This window comes from Alosa sapidissima, chromosome 13 (assembly GCF_018492685.1).
Source record: "Alosa sapidissima isolate fAloSap1 chromosome 13, fAloSap1.pri, whole genome shotgun sequence".
Taxonomy (NCBI): domain Eukaryota; kingdom Metazoa; phylum Chordata; class Actinopteri; order Clupeiformes; family Clupeidae; genus Alosa; species Alosa sapidissima.
In genome coordinates, this window is record NC_055969.1 from 6,523,680 (window position 1) to 6,543,106 (window position 19,427).

At 45.8% G+C, this 19,427-nt stretch overlaps 2 protein-coding genes across 2 annotated transcripts; one reads left to right on the forward strand and one right to left on the reverse strand.

Annotated features, from left to right (window-relative positions):
• The first annotated feature begins 2,932 nt into the window (after positions 1-2,932).
• On the forward strand, positions 2,933-5,973 carry nefla (neurofilament light chain a). Its single transcript, XM_042059504.1, has 4 exons — positions 2,933-4,049; positions 4,285-4,409; positions 4,524-4,936; positions 5,113-5,973. The coding sequence occupies exons 1-4, from the start codon at positions 3,015-3,017 to the stop codon at positions 5,640-5,642; spliced, it is 2,103 nt and encodes a 700-aa protein (XP_041915438.1). The 5' UTR covers positions 2,933-3,014; the 3' UTR covers positions 5,643-5,973.
• Positions 5,974-9,476: 3,503 nt separating this feature from the next.
• nefma (neurofilament medium chain a) lies at positions 9,477-14,556 on the reverse strand. Its single transcript, XM_042059502.1, has 3 exons — positions 13,345-14,556; positions 12,058-12,182; positions 9,477-11,934 (listed from the first exon to the last, which is right to left on the reverse strand). The coding sequence occupies exons 1-3, from the start codon at positions 14,479-14,481 to the stop codon at positions 10,428-10,430; spliced, it is 2,769 nt and encodes a 922-aa protein (XP_041915436.1). The 5' UTR covers positions 14,482-14,556; the 3' UTR covers positions 9,477-10,427.
• Between the last annotated feature and the right edge of the window lie 4,871 nt (positions 14,557-19,427).

Below are 19,427 nucleotides of genomic sequence, written 5' to 3' on the forward strand. Positions count from 1 at the left end.
AGCACCAGGAAAAGGCTGATGTAGCAGTATGGTTATTTGCCATTAAGACCTTAAGGCAATAACAAATGACTTAGCCATACTGTCAATCAAACTGAATACAGAATTATTTACAAAAGGGTAGGGGAAAAGACATAACTTGAGCTATTATTAATGCTAGCTTGGGCTTCTGGCTAAACTAATCATCGAGTGACACACACACACACATACACAAACACACAAGCGCATACACATACAGAGAACTCTTATGCTGAGCTCCAGGAATGTATTATGTGACGTAATCAGACGTAATGCCGTATACTGAGATAGAGAGGCAGGTGCTTAGAGGAAAGGTGAGAGAGACTGTTTATAAATGAATGAAACTAAATAAAAGGGATTACTGGAACAGGGAATAATAATAGTAATATTATATATTATATATATTTTTTTGATTTCTCCTCCATCTACCCATGTCCTTGATTGCCTAGCCTTTCTGCCCCCCCCCCCCCCCAACACACACACTTACATCATCACTGTCATCACTTCACATACATACAACACACTGCTTGCTACAGTAAGCCTCCTCTACATACTTGCTGCACACTGCCACCCCCCCCCCCCCCCCCCCCTACATACACAGCACATTGTCTTCAGGATCTTCTCCAACACACATCCTCTACATACTTACAGCACACTGCCCCCACCTACACACTACACACACACACACACAGTCACTGCTCCACTCCCCTCCCGCCCACACACACATCTTCACTGTCATCACTCACATACATCATACATACAGTACTCTGCTTGCAATAGTAAGTCCCTGCCCCCCCCCCCCTACATACACAGCACATTATTTAATCAGGAAGCTTCTCCAACACACATCCCCAACATACTTACAGCACACTGCCCACACACACACTACACACACACACACACACAGTCACTGCTCCACTCCCCTCCCGCCCACACACACATCTTCACTGTCATCACTCACATACATCATACATCCAGTACTCTGCTTGCAATAGTAAGTCCCTGCCCCCCCCCCCCCCCCCCCCACATACACAGCACATTATTTCATCAGGAAGCTTCTCCAACACACATCCCCAACATACTTAAGGGCACACTGCCCCCCACCCCCCCCCCCCCCAATACACAGCACATTGTCTCATGAGGAAGCTTCCCCAACACACATATTGCACACTGCCCTCTCCCCACATACACAGCACACTATCCCATCTCCCCTGTCATCCCCCCAACACACACACCAAGACCCCTGGCAGTTGGGTTAGCCCCTTGAGCCGTGGATCTGCCCAAGGTTTCTTCCTTGGTAAGGGAGTTTTTCCTTGCCCCTGTTGCTCTTGGGTGCTCCTTGTTGGTGCCCCCCACCCAATCCCAATCCTCCACCACCTTTTTTATGCAGCCCTTGCCACTTAATCTACTAAACCCCTCTTCTACTGCACTCTTTACCCCCCCCCCCCCCCATCAATGCACAAATAGGCTGACACCAGACATAATTTCACTGCATTTCTTACTTCCAGTAACTATATGCATGTGACAATAAACTTCCTTGTATCCTTGTATCCTTGTATCCTTGTAATAATAATAATAATAATAATAATAATAATAATAATAATAATAAAACAAGACTGCCATATGCTCAGACAGTCATCACAACTGTTCATTAAACTAATGAGACATTGAACCTGCTCAAAAAGTTTCCACTGAGAATATGTGGCTGAAAACAAAGACAGCGTTAGTGCTGATGCTCCTTGGTCTGATTGTAATAGATATGCCAAGTCATTGTAGCGCTTGCACAGGGGTTTGCACTGGGCTCTCTGAGGCAGCATCAGCACACTGTACCCCCCTCTCTCCCTCTCTTCCTCCTCCTCCTCCTCTTTCCTCCCCTCTCTCCTTCCACCCCGTCTCCCATTCCTCTCCACCGAGACCGGAAGTGCTGGTCAGCAGCACAAGACTGTTGACTAGTCAGACTTCTGTTCCAGTGGGATGGGGGTGATATTTTTTTAAACTAACTAAGCAACATAACAATAGAGCCATTTAACAAACTATACCTGTAGGGACATATTCATTGTACACAAGCTGGGACATTGGTAATTCTACATAATATGTAAACACATAGATACATTCATATATGCATACATGTATACCTACCGTTACAACTTTCCATACATCCATATGCATACATACATTCATACATACACATATACATGCAAACATGGATACTTACAGGTACAGCCATATATACCAACATACATAAGCATATAGTATGCTTAATTTAGTGTGTATGAATAAGACGGACATCATACTGAGCGTGGGAAAACACTTTATATCCATAATGCACCACTCTTTTGTCCCAAGCAAAGAAGTGTGTCACTATACTGTAGGGCATTCAAGGTCTGTGGATGATAGTCTCAATTTGACCAGCAGAGGGAGTAGAGCTGCATTATTAGAAATACAGCAAAGACATACCATCATCCTCCTATTGTAAACTCATACACTCTCTAGTTCTCTCACTGACGTTATCCTCTCAGTATCCTCTCAATGATGTTAATATTGCTATCAAAAGGTGTTAATTATTGTGATTATACATTTTCTCAAGAGTCTAATTTGTGTGGGAAAGTGCTTTATTTTCCGAGTGACCTTGGAGGTGAGGTTATTCTAGGCAGCCGAGAGTTGGAGGAAAGCTAATCTCTCTGGGCTGGAGCTGTGCTGCTCTTCCTCTTTCAGACTCTTTGTTTCTGCACCTCCCTCTTTCTCTCGTTCCTCTCTATATTGATCCCGCAGAGTCAGGCTTTGGAGGGGGCGGGTGGAGGAGGAGGAGGAGGAGGGGTGTGTGTGTGTGTGTGTTGGGGGCGGGGGGGGGGGGGTGTTGGAGAGTGTGTGTGCGTCAATGCTTCCCCACCTGCTATAAAAGCCGAAGTGTCTGCAGCAGTCGAGCAGAGCTGAGCAGGGCTCCGGTGGACAACCTGAGGCAGAAAAGAGACCGAGAGATAGATCCCTCCATCGCCACCATGAGCTACGACCCGTACTACCCCTCCTCCTACAAGCGATGGTACGGGGACAGCGCCCCGCGGCAGGCCCCGAGGACGCGCTCCTCCACCCGGGTCATGTACTCCACCCACGGGGCAGCCGCCCTCTCCTCCAGTGCCTCCTCGCGCCTCCACCACTACCTGTCCCCGAGCCGTGCGTCCAGCACGGCCGCCATGGAGCTGGACCTGAGCCAGGCGGCCCACATCAGCTCCGAGTTCCGGGTGGTGCGCACGCAGGAGAAGGCGCAGCTGCAGGAGCTGAACGACCGCTTCGCCGGCTTCATTGAGCGCGTGCACGAGCTGGAGCAGCAGAACCGGGCGCTGGAGGCCGAGCTGGGGCTCCTCCGCCAGCGGCACGCCGAGCCGTCCCGCCTGCGCGCCCTCTACGAGCAGGAGGCGCGGCGCCTGCGCGACGCCACCGAGGAGGCGCGCCTGGAGCGCCAGGCGGCACTGGAGGCCCGCGAGCGCGCCGAGGAGGCGCTCCACGGCCTGCAGGCCCACTACGAGCAGGAGGCGCTGGGCCGCGAGGAGGCCGAGGGCAAGCTGCTGGAGGCGCGCAAGGCGGCCGACGAGGTGGCGCTGCAGCGCGCCGAGCTGGAGAAGCAGGTGGAGACGCTGGCCGACGAGCTGGCCTTCCTCAAGCGGCTGCACGAGGGCGAGGTGAGCGAGCTGCAGGCGCAGGTGCAGTACGGCGCCCACGTTGCCGTGGAGACCGAGGCGGCGCGGCCGGACCTGTCCAGCGCGCTGCGCGACATCCGCGCGCAGTACGAGCGGCTGGCGGCGCGCAACATGCAGGCGGCCGAGGAGTGGTTCCGCGGCAAGGTGGGCTCGCTGACCGAGACGGTGGCGCAGCACAGCGACGCCGTGCGCAGCTCCAAGGACGAGGCCGGCGAGTACCGCCGGCAGCTGCAGTCGCGCATCCTGGAGATCGATGCCTGCCGCGGCCTCAACGACTCGCTGGAGAAGCAGCTGCATGAGATGGAGGATAAGCAGAGTGGTGAGATCGCCGCCATGCAGGTCAGTGGTGGTACTGCAGCTAGCACTTGTAGTTAGCAATAGTGTAGCAATAGTGGGCTAGCTTTTCATTTAATGACTTCCTATTGTCAGTGTATTCTGAGGACTCTTTTGAATATGAATCCAGGTTCAGATTATATACATTATTTACATCCAGAATATATACATTGCATAAATATATAAAAATGGGTTGCATCCTCATACAGTATCATGCATGCTATTTATTGTTTCCTTGCAGGACACAATCGGCCAATTGGAAGATGAGCTGAGGGCCACTAAGGGGGAGATGGCTCACTACCTGAAAGAGTACCAGGACCTCCTCAATGTTAAAATGGCCCTTGACATTGAGATTGCTGCATACAGGTACAGCTACTCTAAACCCTCCATGGCTATGTAACTAAGACATGCTAAAAGGTAAAACCCTCAGAGTAAAAACACTTGAAAATGTTTCCCATGATGCACCTGTGTTTCTTCCAGAAAATTGCTGGAAGGGGAGGAGTCTCGCTTCAATGTGGGCATGGGCGGTGGCGTGTCCAGCCTGTACTCCCACAGCCTGTCCGCTGGGCCTGTCTTCTCACGGCCTCTCTTCTCCAGCATGAGCTCCGGTGTCCCCTACCTGCTCAGCTCTCGCCTCCTCAGCTCGTCCTACTCCTCCGCTGACGAGGTCATCACCTCCGCCCAGGCCCCCAAGGCCGAGGCCACCCCCACCAAGGAAGAGGAGGAGGAGGAGGAAGAGGAAGAGGGAAAGGAGGAAGAGGAAGAAGTGAAGGAGGAAGAAGAGAAAGAGGAGGAAGCAGAGGAAGAGGAGAAGGGAGAGGAGGAAGAGGAGAAGGAGGAAGAAAAGGAAGAAGGAGAAGAAGCCGAGGCGGAGGCTGAGGCTGAGGCTGAAGGTCAGTCTGATCTGCTTCCTGTATATTTGTTTATTATTGTGTGTAAAAATACATATTAGGATTGTTTATCACATACCATTCTTGGTATTTTCTCTATGCATGTTCATTAACTAAGTTGAATTTGAAACAGAAATACTATGAAACATGTTGACACATTCCTTTGTCTTTCTCAGGAGGTGAAGAGGAGGACCAGAAGGAGGAAGGTGCCGGAAAGGAGGAAGAGGAGGAGGAAAAGAAAGAGGGAGAAGAAGCAGAGGAGGAGGGAGCCAAAGAGAGCGTAGAGGAAGGAGCTGAAGAAGCAGGAGAGGTGGAGAGCTCCGAGGCGAAGGAAGAGGAGAAAGATGAGGCTGCAAAAGACGAGGGGGAGAAGGAGGAGCCCGCTAAGGAGGAGGGAGAGAAAGAAGCACCCGCAAAAGAGGAGGTGAAAGAAGCCGAGGCCAAAGCCGAGCCAAAAGAAGAGAAGAAAGCTGACGTGAAGGAAGAGAGCAAAGCGAAGGAGGAGAAGAAGAAAAGTGATGAGAAGGCCGAAAGTGAGACGGTGAAAGATGAAGGCGAGAAACCCAAACCGGCCCCAAAGGAGACTGTGAAACCGGAGGAAGAGAAGAAAAAGGAGGAAGCGGTAAAGAAAGAGAAGAAAGATGAGAAAGAAAAGAAAGACGACAAAGACAAGAAGGAGGAGCCTGAGAAAGCCAAGGCCAAAAAGTAAAAGCACAGGATGCCAACAACGTTAACCCCCTTCTACACGTAAACCATATGTGCACACCTGACAAACGAGTTAAGACATGACAAATAAACCTCTGCAATGTGCTTGCAATTCTGGTGCTTCAACACAATAGCCCTGTTTTTCAGTGCAGTACTGTATCAAGGCTCAATAAAGTACAATAGATCAGTTCATACCTATACTGTAAAGTTTTGGCCACACACTAGGCCTCTGACTATGTGACTAATTATTGTGAACCAGCTCTACAGGAACAGAACCTGTCTTCAGAATGTTGAGCACTACTGCTAATGCAATAAAATCTCCCTGAACAACAAAACTGTCCTATGTCATGGTTTCATTGTATGTGATTGTATGTGATAGGATGTAATCGTTCTACGTAGTTAATCAGACTTAACAATCATCATGTTTGTGCATTATGAGCAATGCAATGGCTAACATTTTATTCTGATAATATCTAGGAATAGCCTGACGAGCCAGACCCACATTAAAATTAAATTTTCTGCCGCTAGAGTGCGTCTAGATTTCTAGGCTAATCTAGGAACCAACTGGACAAAAATAGGTTAAAATAAACTAATAGGTAATAGGTTAAGAAGACTTGAAATCTAAAAAATAAATAAAAAAAAACTTGAAACCTAATGCTTATCTTCCGATAAGATAACTTTTATCCCTGGTATAAGTAGGTCTACATACATATAAATAACTTTCAATTATTTGATATTTTACCTCTGTTTCCTTTGTAGTATTAAGTAGGTTACTCAGGTATCTCATGTTCTTGTTTTACACAACTTTAAAACAAATACTCTTAACAAGTAGGGCAGGCAGAGAATGCAGCATTCTGCTGTAAGCCTGGGCTAGATCAATCTGTCCAGTCCTGGGAGAATTTGGTGAATAGTTTCACTTAAAATGGGCCATACCATGAAAGCTTTGGAAACATTCTTGGTGAGTCCACCTTCATCTGTATCCTTCCGCTTACATAGATGATTCTAGATACATCATCTGTAAGTTGCTTTGGATAAAAGCTAATTTAATAAATGTCAATGTAAAAAGTAAATATCTAATGTTTTAGGCTACTAAGTAAATTCCTTTTATTCACAATTCATATATGAACATTTAATGTTAATCAAATCCACTGTTTAATTTGTTCATCTTGTGCCTGTCAGCCTGATGTCCCTGCATGGTCAGACACCCTCACCTTGGCCACCCACAAACATCTGATGACAGTCAGACAGAGTTGTGCCCAGTTAGCATCTGTCTACTGTGTGGGACTGCGGTGTTGGTGGGGCTGTCATCTCTTTGGCATGCTTGTGACATCCAGGACACTTGTTAGGAGAGTATGGTCTTGCAGAAAGAATGACCTCCAGGGTGTGTTGTCCATCCAGTCCTCGAGAGCATGTCTCTAGCAGTTTTTAGGAAGATGGCAGGCAGCTACATGAATGGTATCTGCTATGCCTTAACCCTCCTACAAAGGGCTTTCCGTTAAGTATCTGAGGGTTCAATTTCAGTCTATTTATCTGGTTTATATAAACAATCTCTATCCTGATGTTGCAGGCAGGCTGGCAGATTCTTTGTGAAAAAGCATCTTGCTCTCTCTCTCTCTCTCTCTCTCTCTCTCTCTCTCTCTCTCTCTCTCTGTGTGTGTGTGTGTGTGTGTGTGTGCACTCCCCCTACACACACACCCACACATATCACACATGCACCCACCCAAAAGCACACATCTCAGTACTGTTGTGAAATGCAGTCGTCGCCTCAGGACTCTCAGGGGTGATGGGGTTGGCACAGTGTGAAGCTGTGGTCACAAAGCAGAAACTAAAATCTGCAGACCGCCAGTCCTCAGTTTTCAGAACACTCTGCACTGGCACCAGTTAACTCAGTAGAGCCGTCAGCATCAATATTATTGTGTATTATGTGCCGTCAGCATCAATATTATTGTGTATTATGTGTTTCAACCACACATGAATATGAACATGTCAGCTATAATTCAAGAAAACAATACAACTGCAGTCACTGCAAAAGAAGGGGAATAGGATCCTTGTTTATTAAAGATATCATTTTTATTATGCTTGACGTGTTGATGCTGAGAGAAAACAGATGAATTTGTTTTATTTTGAAAACATCTCTTCAGTGTGGACATGTGGTGGCTTCATGTAAAAGCTTAATCTGCTAAGACCCACTCTGCAGTCTGGAATTAAAATCACATTCTGACCACAAAACGCCTTGAACCAAAGCCCCAAACTGGGTGGAAGCGTAAATCTCATTTCTCATCCTTGCACCGTGACGTGAGCCTGGCTCTTTAAGAGGTCTGAGTGAGAACAGACCCCTGTGTCCTGACGCTGCTCTACTTCTCTATTTGGGATTCAGGACATACCCTGCACTGTAGTGACAGGCACCCTGACGGGCAAATGCTCGCTTAACACCTGCTTTTTTCAGTTTCCTATCTGATATGAAATCCGAGATGTGTCCAAAAAAAACTCAAGAATCTTGAGAATTGAGGCAATAATAGAAAACACAATATATAAACTGCCACAGATATATATTTTCTATATATAGCCTGGACTGAACAACTCAAGTGGCACACTGAGATAATTCCTCGATGCATATAATATAGCGCACCGCAAAGTTATGTCTGTTCCTAGAGGATTCTGAATACTGTAGGATACTGCGCAATGAACTCGGATGCTTACCAACACCGTGGCAAATGATGACGTTCAGAGAGTCTGCACTGCAGAGATGCTCACCCGGTCAGATGTTCGACAGCTCTGTGCCAGGCTACAGTAATAATGACCGAATAAAACCTGTGACTCACTCGCACTAATATTAAGTTGAAGTTCTATATTTTATATGTTAGCACATTGTCTGCCATTGCTGACGTCTCGCTATGATATACAACTACAGTATGCTATGTGGGCGGTTGTACACGTTTCTCAGATTACGTGATTCTGCTTGGGTATATTTTCCTACTTAGAGTAGAATATGGAAGTCATTTCATACATATTGTTATTAGGCATGTATCCTATGATTTGCTTTGCCCTGACTTACTAAAACACATTATTTTAATTTATTTTAGTCATAGGACAAGGCGAATGTGCAGTGCTAGCTAACCTTTGCTTTTGAAAATGAAAGATATCTATATGTTCCATCTCTGTATCTAAACAGGACTGTGGTTTTCCTGGACCCGTGTGGGTCATCTGAGGACAGCGGTGTTTCCTGCTGTGTCGGTGAATGAGTTCAGCTGAGGACGTTTACTATCCCTGAGCCAATCAATACAAAAGCGCTGTAAGCACATCTATAATGGTCATTTTGTAAAAATAGAAAGTGAACATAGGTCCATCTCTCCTAATGCTTTCGAGCGACCTTGACTAGAAATAGACGCCTTTGCCATTTTTAGCAGACTTTTCCAAACAGGGCTACAAATCATGACCCAATTCACATCATGTTGGTGAAATAGTAAACCTCTCAAACCATTAAAGTCATATAATAAATAAACATTAAACTCATATCATGAATCAATTTTACACTCTAAAACTATCTACTCACCTCAGGCATTAGGGTGTTGCAACACGCCTTGCCACAGTTTCTAATACCTGACTAACTGACTATTTTGTTCTATATGTAAGTCAATGAAAATAATGTATTTGCAGAAACTTCAGTACATTTATTTTTGATCTTCCAATCCTGTATTTCATTGCTAATGTTAAAAGTTAATTTCCAAATGACATTGGTACCTCTTTCATATTTGTCTTTTTTTGGGGCTTTCTTGATAATGATATCATGTGTATATGTAATGAGACAGACATTCGAAGGACAAGAGAGAGACAGTAAGCCTTTTAATATGACATTTATTGAGCAAATGCTGCTGAGAAATTCATCATGATGACTAAAGACATGGGATTGCAAACAGTAGCACCTCATTTTATATTCAGTATTTAAATTCAAGTCCTTTCTAGGCATACAAGAATGTATGTGTGCGCATTTTTATTATTTTTCAATTGCACTGGTTAGGTAAACATAATAGACAACAGTAAAAAGCATGTTTAAGGCTAGGAGTTTCTTAGTTGCTTTAGGTACTGTATATGTATGGTCATGGGTTTGTCGTTCCAATGTCATTCTTTTCAGTAAATGTGTTGTGTTGTCTTCATTTTTGGCTCAGTTGTTATCCTCCCGTGAATTGTAAGGCTACTTCAGTTTTACCCCTACGGTCCCTGTTCACTTAAACCAAATAAACTTCTTTTGACTTCAAGTACTTTTTGTCACTCTCACTCTCCCATCCATACTCTCAGTACGCATAACATGTATTCCTTATGCCATACACAGGTGCACACACACCCACACACACACACACACATGTTCACACTCTCACACACTCACTGTAAATCTACCCCAAGCAGTGGGAGAGTATTGCTCCTTTCCTGAACTAGCATGCAGACACCAAATACCCCATTACCCCGCCCATGTTCTGCAGAGAGAGAATGAAGGAAAAGAAAGAAACAAAGACAGAGAGATTACCCCCGCTCAGCCCTCTCCATCTGCAGCGAAGCCCATTGAAAGCTCTCTCTCAACATGCATGTTTTTGAGGTTTTTTAGCTTGGACGCATCTTATGGCTTCTCTCTAATGCTGCATTGTCTTGATTTAATCTGTTTGAGTGATTAGCATGAATACATCTTTCTAATTTGTTATGGTTTCTTTGTTATGTTAGTTTTTGTCGATTGTTGTATTTTTCGTGATTGCTTCATCTTCACCTTTGCTTCCTGTCTCAACATGTTTGAGGGTGTTCACTCGGCCTCGGTGACCTGCTTGACAGCCTGGGAGGAGTGCTTCTCCACCTTCTTGGTGGAGACCATCTTCTCCTGGACCACTTCCTCCACCTCCTTGACGGTCTCCGTGACAGTCACTGACTTTGTGACATGCTTGGCTCCGTCCTCTCCGGTGGTGATTGTCTCCACGGTTTGAGTGATGATCACCTTCTGGCTGGGGTCATCTTTGGATGGGCTCTCCTCCTCGACGCCGTTGGAGATCACCTCCTTCTCAGCAGGCTCCTTCTCCTCTTCCTTCTTGCCCTTGTCAGCTTCTTTCTTTTCTTCTTTCTTCTCTGCTGGCTCAGGTTCACTCTTCTTCTCTACTTTCTCAGGGGCAGCTTTGGGGGGCTCCTCTTTTGGGGGCTCAGCTTTCTTCTCCTCCTTCTTGGGTGATTCTGCAGCTTTGGGCTCCTCTTTCTTGGGGCTCTCAGTCTTGGGGGCCTTTGGAGCTTGTGCCTTGGTCGGCTCACTCTTCACAGCTTCAGGTTTTGGGGACTCACTCTTTGGGGACTCAGCCTTTGGAGATTCAGGTTTTGGAGACTCAGCTCTTGGAGATTCACTCTTTGGGGACTGGGTCTTTGGGGATTCAGCTTTTGGAGATTCACTCTTTGGGGCCTCGGGTGTGGCAGTCTTGGAGGTCTCTGTCTTTGGGGCTTCAGCCTTGGTTGCAGGTGCTTCAGATTTCTCTTCCTTCTTCTTCTCATCTTTGGCGGCCTCCTTCTCTGGCTCTGCTTTGGTCTCCTTCTCGTCACCACTTCCTGCATCAGATTTTGCTTTGTCATCACCAGCCTCTTCTTCCTCCTCTTCTTCCTCTTCAGCTTTTTCCTCTTCTTTGTCACTTTCCGCCTTCTCTTTCTCTGGAGAGGCCTTTGACTCTGGGGCCTTGGTGCTCAGCACGGTCTCTTCCACCTCCTGAGCCTCATCCTCTCCTCCCTCTCCCTTATCCCCCTTCTCTCCTTCCTCCTCTCCTCCCTCTGCCTCTCCTTCTCCCTCTCCTTCCTCGCCTTCTTTCTCCTCTTCACCACCCTCTCCTTCTTCCTCTTCATCTCCAGCCTCTTTTTCTCCTCCTTCCTCTTCCTCTTCCTCTTCCTCACCAGGAGCGCTTGTGCTGAGTTTAGCATCACTAGCGGCTACCACCTCCTCCTCCTCTGCCTCAGCCTCTTCCTCTTTCTCATCTCCCTCCTCTTTCTCTCCCTCCTCTTCACCAGCTTCATCACCTTCCTCACCCTCTCCTTCACCTTCATCCTCCTCTCCGCCTTGGTCTCCTCCAAGAGCAGCAGCCAGCTCATTGGCTATCTCGGCCAAAGCCTCATCCATTTCAGCCTTTTCATCCTCAACACGGGTCTCCTCAATGATTTCCTCCACAAACTTGTGCTGCACCTTAAGCTTGGGGGGCTCACTTTTGACCTTGGAGATCTTGGTGGTGACAGACTGACGGTAAGGGTAAGTGCTGAAGTGTGTCTCCTCCCCTTCTAGAAGTTTCCTGGATGATTAATAACAGAAACAAATATTTATATTTCATAAATGTTGTTACTTACATATTCATTCTCCACCTAAAACTACATACATGCATGTAAAGGATAATCAATGTAAAAAGCTGCTTTACCTGTAAGCAGCAATCTCTATATCAAGAGCCATCTTGACATTGAGTAGATCTTGGTACTCGCGCAGGTGGCGAGCCATTTCCCATTTCGTGCTCTTCAATTCATTGTCCAGTTGATTGATTGTTTCCTGTGTGATAAGATGAGAGTTACTATTATGAACTGCAACACTGAAACAAATCATAAGAATCAGAGCTGACAGATGTAGCTCTTATTGTTTAAAACCTCTCACGCAGATGACATAGATACCTGTGTGTCAGATTATGATTCATTCACGCATACTGCATATGTATCAGGGCGTGGTTCTAACTCACATTGGACTAAAAAAAAATGCGTCACTCGTTAATCCAACAGAACCACTATGGCACTGCAATAATAAGGGAAAGTGTTTTTAAGTGTTATTACGGTTGGTTTTAAATAAAAAAATACAAAAGCTTTACAAGGAATATTATTTTGTATGGTGTATGTTTTTAGATGAGGGTGTATTAATGTTTGAATTTCAACTGTCTATCATCATCATACTAGTTTTCTCTTTTCCTCTTTTTTTTACCTTTTTTTTTTAGAAAATACTATTTTGACGCATTAAAGCAATTTGCAGGTTATTGGGTTCGTATTTTATTTCAAGGGCGCCCAGTGGCGTGTCTGGTATTCCTCCTTGATGTCTAGTGGGGTGATGTGAGGACGCAGCCAATCCATACACTGAGCTGCAGCTCTGACTCAGCAAGGAACAAAACAGGGGGGTGATTGTGTCTGCCTCGCATCGCCTCTAACCCCCCTCCACTCGATTTGGGCGAGTCCTTGAATTGTTCACTCGTCGCTGTGTGAAATGACTGCAATCCATTTAGTCTGTCTCTGTTGTGCAGTTTTTTCACAGATACAGAATGCCCTCAAGCGAAACCCCTTTGCACACCTGCATGTAGTTTTAACTCCCTTTGTATTTTACTATCAAGCAAGTGCATATTGATTGAATCCCCCTAAAACGTCATAAAATCAGTCGGTGCCTTTATGGATAATTCACATGGACATACTGGCTATGCAAAGAATTACAGAAACCTTGGTATTCTTTTCACAGCATATCCTTTTACCTACACCATTGTTAGGAGCTAAGTCTGCGATTCTAACACTAGTGAATAAAGCTGATTTAAAGCACTGGAGACGTGACGCACTTTTGTGTCAATGTCATCCCAACCTATATCCACACCTTTAGCAAGACTTTAAGTATAAAGCACATGCATGTAGAATATTAAAACTAAGAAATGCTAAAGTTATTCCACTTTGAATAGTTCACCCACCTGAAGGCTGGCCATGTCACTGTTGTGTCGGTCCTCGATGTCAGTGAGTTGTCTCTCAAGTGAGTCCTTCGTTCCCCGAACGGACTCGAGTTCGATGGTCTTGGACTGGAGCTGACGACGGTAGTCTGCGATCTCATCCCGGGCGGATTTGATTGCATCTTTGTTCTGTTCCGCCGCCTCGTTCAGCTTGGAAAACTTGCACATAAACCAGTCTTCTACTTGCTGTAGATTTTGGGAAGAGTGCCCTTCCAGCTGTGAGCGGATCTCCCGGAGCGCCTCAGTGAGGTCGGTCTTCTGGTAGTCCCTCTTCTCCATACTGATCTGCGACTCTTGAACTTGGGCGAGCAGCTCATTCACCTCTTCTTCATGGTTGTTGCGAATGAAAGCGATTTCATCCTGCAGTGACTGAACTTTCTTCTCCAACTCTGCCTTCACTAATGTCGAGTCTGTCGTGTCCTTCTTCAGTGCACGGATGATGGCTTCCGTCTCCTCCCTGATACGGGCTTCCTCATCGAAGCGGTCCCTAAGCCTCTGGATGTCTTCCTCGATGTGCTCCGTGTCCAGCTGAATCTGCGCCTTTTCGTGGTGGATCTGCTCCAGCATGGCGCGCAGTTCTTGCAGCTCCTGGTCGTAAACATCACCAAGTTTAGATTGCGACGCTTGTCTCTGCCGCAGTGCCTGAATCTCTGCCTCAATCTGCCTGTTCTGCTGCTCCAGGTAGTGCACCTTGTCGATGTAACCGGCGAAGCGGTCGTTGAGCCCTTGGAGCTGTTCCTTCTCGTTGGTGCGCTTGTAGTCTCCGTTTAGAATTGATGTCTGGCCGTAGTCGACGCTGTCGGCAGAGCTGAGCACAGCGGAGCTGTAGGTTCGGGCCACCGGCGTGCTGACGGTCCTCTTATACGTTACACTGGAACCGGGGCTTGCACGGGACCAGGACTGGGAACGATACCCGCTGGAGGGAGAGCCGCTGGAGCGGACGTAGGTAGTCCTGGAGTCCATCATTCTCCGACTCCCTATAGAGTCCATCGGGTAACTCATCTGGGCAGGCGGGGGGTGAGCGTGCGAATGACGGGTACAGTGTGAGGTGGAGGCGTGTGGTGTGTTCCTGTGTGTAAGTGTGGGGTGTGTGGCTCTCATAGCATCAGTAAGTCCTACGACCCGCCTTTTATATCTGAGGCGCAGTCGCTAACGACTACAAGCTTTGCCTTGACTGGACAATTGATCCGTCCAAGTAGGAGGGAACCTTTTCAGCCCCCCCGTCACGTTCTGCATCAGTGGATCAAGATACCGGTCAAATACAGCACATGGGATGAGTCTGCATTGGCCCCCACTAAAACAAAAAACATAGAAATAAGCAATGGGTTGCACTGAGTTCAAAGAACAAAGCAAATACGGTTGAAGATGTATGCATTTATTAGGTGGGTAAATGTGTGGTTTAGACTATTCAATTCCAGATGTAATACAAAAATGTTCCCCAACTTGGCTCAAAATAGTTCATTGTAAATGTCTCATATTTCACAGCAGCACTAAATTGGCACCAGTAACAACAACGGTGAATGCAGCTCAGAAACAACGAAGGATGACTTCTAAGTTATCTCGGCAATCAGCAATTATTTAATTCCATTCCCGTTATATATGTCTGGATAAAAATGCAGAGCCGTTGCGTTGATGAAAAGACGCTGAGTCGTTTTCAGCACCATGGACAGCACCGGATATTATCTGAAACATTTACATCTCTACATCTATCTGAGAAGAGATGAAAATGTTTCATTCTATCCAATGCAGTCTCTTTCAATTAAACAGTCAACAATCAGCGGTAAATAAATATATACAATAAATTACCAAAACACTCTTGTTGAATCAATTTCTGGTTTATAATTTTCTTGCACAATTGTATCTGTCTCTATCTATAGGTTTGCTTTTAACAGTTTGGACGGTTAAACAAACCTTTTTTGCATTTGTTCCAGTAGCCTATTCGATGGAAACAGACATTCACAATTGTCATTCACAATATTCTTATAGCCTATACAGACATTCATTGTGCATTGCATTTGTCGGAGGACAACGACAGTAGCCGATTAATCATTCTTTGTCGTAAACAAAGCTGGACTAAACAATCGAGGGATACAATTATTTTAATTTGCGCTCTATAGTGTGGACAGAAGCATACATAATACATGTTATTTATTTTTTAGTTTGTTATTTATTTATTGTGTTGACACTGATTACATACAATGATGCCATTAGATTGGTTTTTGGAGATATTTTTGAAGGAAAGTGCAAAGGCAAGGTAGGTCGTAGGACGTGGACGTAGGACTCTGGTCAGTATGCGTCTCTGCGTGTAATTATATTTCAGTCCGGGAGACTGATTCTAATCTTTTCTTTGAAATATAAAAGTCGGCCGTTCCCCGGGACGTTTTATTAGTCTGGATAGAGCTGTTTGATAGATTATCTGTGCTAGTTTAATGTGGTGTTAAATGTAGTTGGTGAGACCTCTCTGTGTGGCGGTCACAATGATTAGGTTCGTACCACAGTGGTGGCATGTCAAAGGAATATTACAGTAGTGGACTGAATTTCAAATAGGCCTAGATATTTTTTCTCTGTTGTTTAAAATGGTGTGCTACAACAAGATTTGATCATTATAACTGTAAAATGCAAATTTCACTGTAAATATTTTTATGTTTTATCATCAACGCTACAGTTGCTTCCGAGTATAACTTTGCTTGCATGCCAGACCTTTCTCAAACACACTGTGCATGCCGTGCACACGTGTGCCACCTAATGGTCTATCAGGGTGTCTCAGGATAGAACTCTACAATATTTCCATGCATTACTTGAGCATGCCAACCCTTAAAGCCAGATAACCTGAGAAGCCTAGACAGCAATTTAAAACAAGAAACTTGGTCAACTCTACCATGTATACAGCTAGTATAGGAAATATTTAAGTAGTAAGTTTAGGTGTCCAGTGTTTGGTTATTTTTGTAATTCATAATAAACTGGGTTATGCTTTGTCAGATGTGATTACAGGCAAGTTCCTGATGCATTGTTGCTGTCATAAACGTATTTAGTGTTGCCCTCCATCATACAGTAAATGGATTTTGTCCACTAAGTACAGAATGCATTTAATCACACTGAGAGGGCTCCAGTCAAAGGGAAGACTACTGTCAGTCTCATTGATGTACTGCTGTTGGTACTGCAGTGTGATGTCACTACAGGCTCCTTGGCTGCAGATTCTGCAGGTAATGCAGGAGCATGCACTGCAGATTAGACCCCCTGGCGCCTGGAGAGTTTAAAGTGCAAACACAGTCAAAAACGGCAACAAATGCATCCCATTCTGACATTGTGCATCCCAGTGTGAGTGCATTTAGCCAATTCAGAAATGAAACGATGGCAAATGGTGATGGTCACCTTCAGAGGTATAAAGCAGAATCACCAGAAAAGCAAATTAATGTATTGCTTTCTGGGCAATGAAATTAGACGCTTGCCATTAATCACCCACCTTATTTTGTTATCCCTCTGATTATTTATTTATATCCTCAACAGTTAGCGCTCGGCTAGCGTGCCTAATGCATTTGAGAGCTCAGCCAATTTTAGATCAGTGGTCGGAGCGTGTGCCCAATGCATCGCATGCACTTATTCTGTCTCTATCGTCCTGCTTTGGAAACAATGAATTCAAAATGGAGAGAGCGGGGGAGGTCAAATGGCTCTCCTCTCCACTCCTTTGGGAGTCAACAAAAGGATGGCCTTCTCAGCAGTTACAGTTGTGTGTGTGTGTGTGTGTGTGTGTGTGTGTGTCTCTGTGTGTGTGTGTGTGTGTGTGTGTGTGTGTCTGTGTGTCTGTGTTGCTCATAAAACCTTGCTGCGCCCTTGAACAGTCATGCATAATTGCCTTTGAACTCTGTGACACCCAACTGCCGGCTCTGTTCTCGTCCTGTGCTGGGCTGTTCTGTGCTGTTCTCTGCTGTCTGGCTGAGGAGCCCCTCCAAGGCAGCTCTATGTGTAAATCAGCCAAGCAGAACCGCAGGGCCAGGAGCAGCTGAAGGTGCTTTTGTGGGGTTGCAGAGGGTGGATAGCTGCAGATGTTAAATGTGGCCAAGGCTCATGTGTGTCTGTGTTTCTGTAGTAATCCAGCCATACTTACACAGACACCCCATACACACATGTGCGTGCATGCACACACACTCACACACACACACACACACACACACAATGCACAATTAGATAAACATGGCCTCAGAAACATGCACATGAGGTATCTGACTTTGTCCTTATATGTGCTTATTTAGAGATTGTGTTAAAGCTGTGTATGTGATTGGAAGTGTAAGTGTGTGTGTGTGTGTGTGTGTGTGTGTGTGTGCGTGTGGATGTGTGACAATTTTAGCACTCTGGAAACTGGAAATGACATCATGCAGAGGAAGAGAATGCAGAGTATTCTAGTCAGGTTTCTGCAGGTTTCACCAGCTCCTCCTCCACTCTAAACATATGGAAAATATCCCCTCTCAGGGACCATCCAATCTATTTATAACCACACAGAGAAAGAGAGAGAGAGAGAGAGAGAGAGAGGGGGGGAGAAGGAGAGATGCTTTTTCCAAACCCAGAGATTGGTTTTCGTGGCAAAGACTCAGAGCCCTCCAATCCTAGACCCCCAATTCCTGTCCTCTCTCCCTTTGATCCCATCTTTGATCGTCTCTGTGGACAAACAGGCTGCTCTGTGGATGCTCCTCGGGGGGGCTCCGCCCTGTGCCATGCAGCCGCGTAGAGTGTCAGCGCTCCACTCTGCATCCCTCAAGGACACACACACAGATCACCTCTGCAATATCACTCTGGAGCACTTATGTAGTGCCCCCATTAACTCCCCTTCTATGATGAATAAGCACCAGGTGAGCTCTTTGTGAGTAGGCCTCTAATGCAGCTTGGGAATTAAAAATTTAAAAGAGATTTACATAGCACCTCCATCCTCACACACTCATCAAGTTTACAACCTCAATCACTGGAGGAGAGACTTTTATGATGGCCATCTTTCTCAAAGAGTGAAAGCATAAAAAGTAGGCAGTTGTCTGTTTCTATAAATGGACTAAGTGGAATTAGACACAATCATATGAAGAAAGCTGACTGGCTATAGGCCATGTTGACATTGGTCTGTTTGTTGCAATATGAACAAGTTAAAAAGTTAAAAAATTTCTGTGAAGAAAAAAAAAACTCACGTTAGTGGTAGACCAACATCTGCTAACTTAGAAATCTTAAATTCAGTACATCACATGTATGACCCACTTATCAGACTAAGGGAAAAGGAGCATTCTAACAAAGGAGATAACTGTGTGGAGAACGGGCTCTCTCCATGACTCAAACCCCAGGTGAGAATCTCATTTGGACCCCCTCAGGGCTTACCGAGCTCCTTCTCCGCATATGCAACAACATGACTCAGCAAAAAAAAAAAAAAAAAAACCCTGAGCAATACAACAGAGTATTGTACGGTTCGTACAATGTCTATGGCTGCCCGCGGACAGCATAAAGAGGAGCCGCAATGTTCTGATCTGCTGGGGGTTGGTTCTGAGGCGTGGGTTCTGTGGCGGAACCGCAGGGGGGTCACATAAGGTGGGAGTTGTGCAGGACGGAGGCAGATGCACTCGTTGCACCCATGCCAGCGCCCTAAATGAGACTTCCTCTGCCAGCGCTGCATAATTCATGAAGCCATACGGAGAGAGAGTAGGAGGGAGAGAAGGTGGGAGAGAGGGAGGGAGAGAGAAGGTGGGAGGGAAGGAGGAAGGGAGGGAGAGAGGGAAAAGGAGAGAACGAGGGAGAGGGATACACCCATGAGAGATAAGAGATGGTGGATGGTAGTGGAAGGCCCCAAGGCGGGATTCAAGCATACTTTGCTTGAATGACTGATTTAGTGTGTATGCGGTGTGTGTGTGTGTGTGTGTGTGTGTGTGTAGGTGTGTGTGTGTGTGTGTGTGTGTGTGTAGGTGTGTGTGTGTGTGTGTGTGTGTGTGTGTGTGTGTGTGTGTGTGTGTGTGTGTGTGTGTGTGTTTGTGTACATGTGTGTGGATTGGTTGGTGTGGTGTGTGATCTATGTTAAGCAA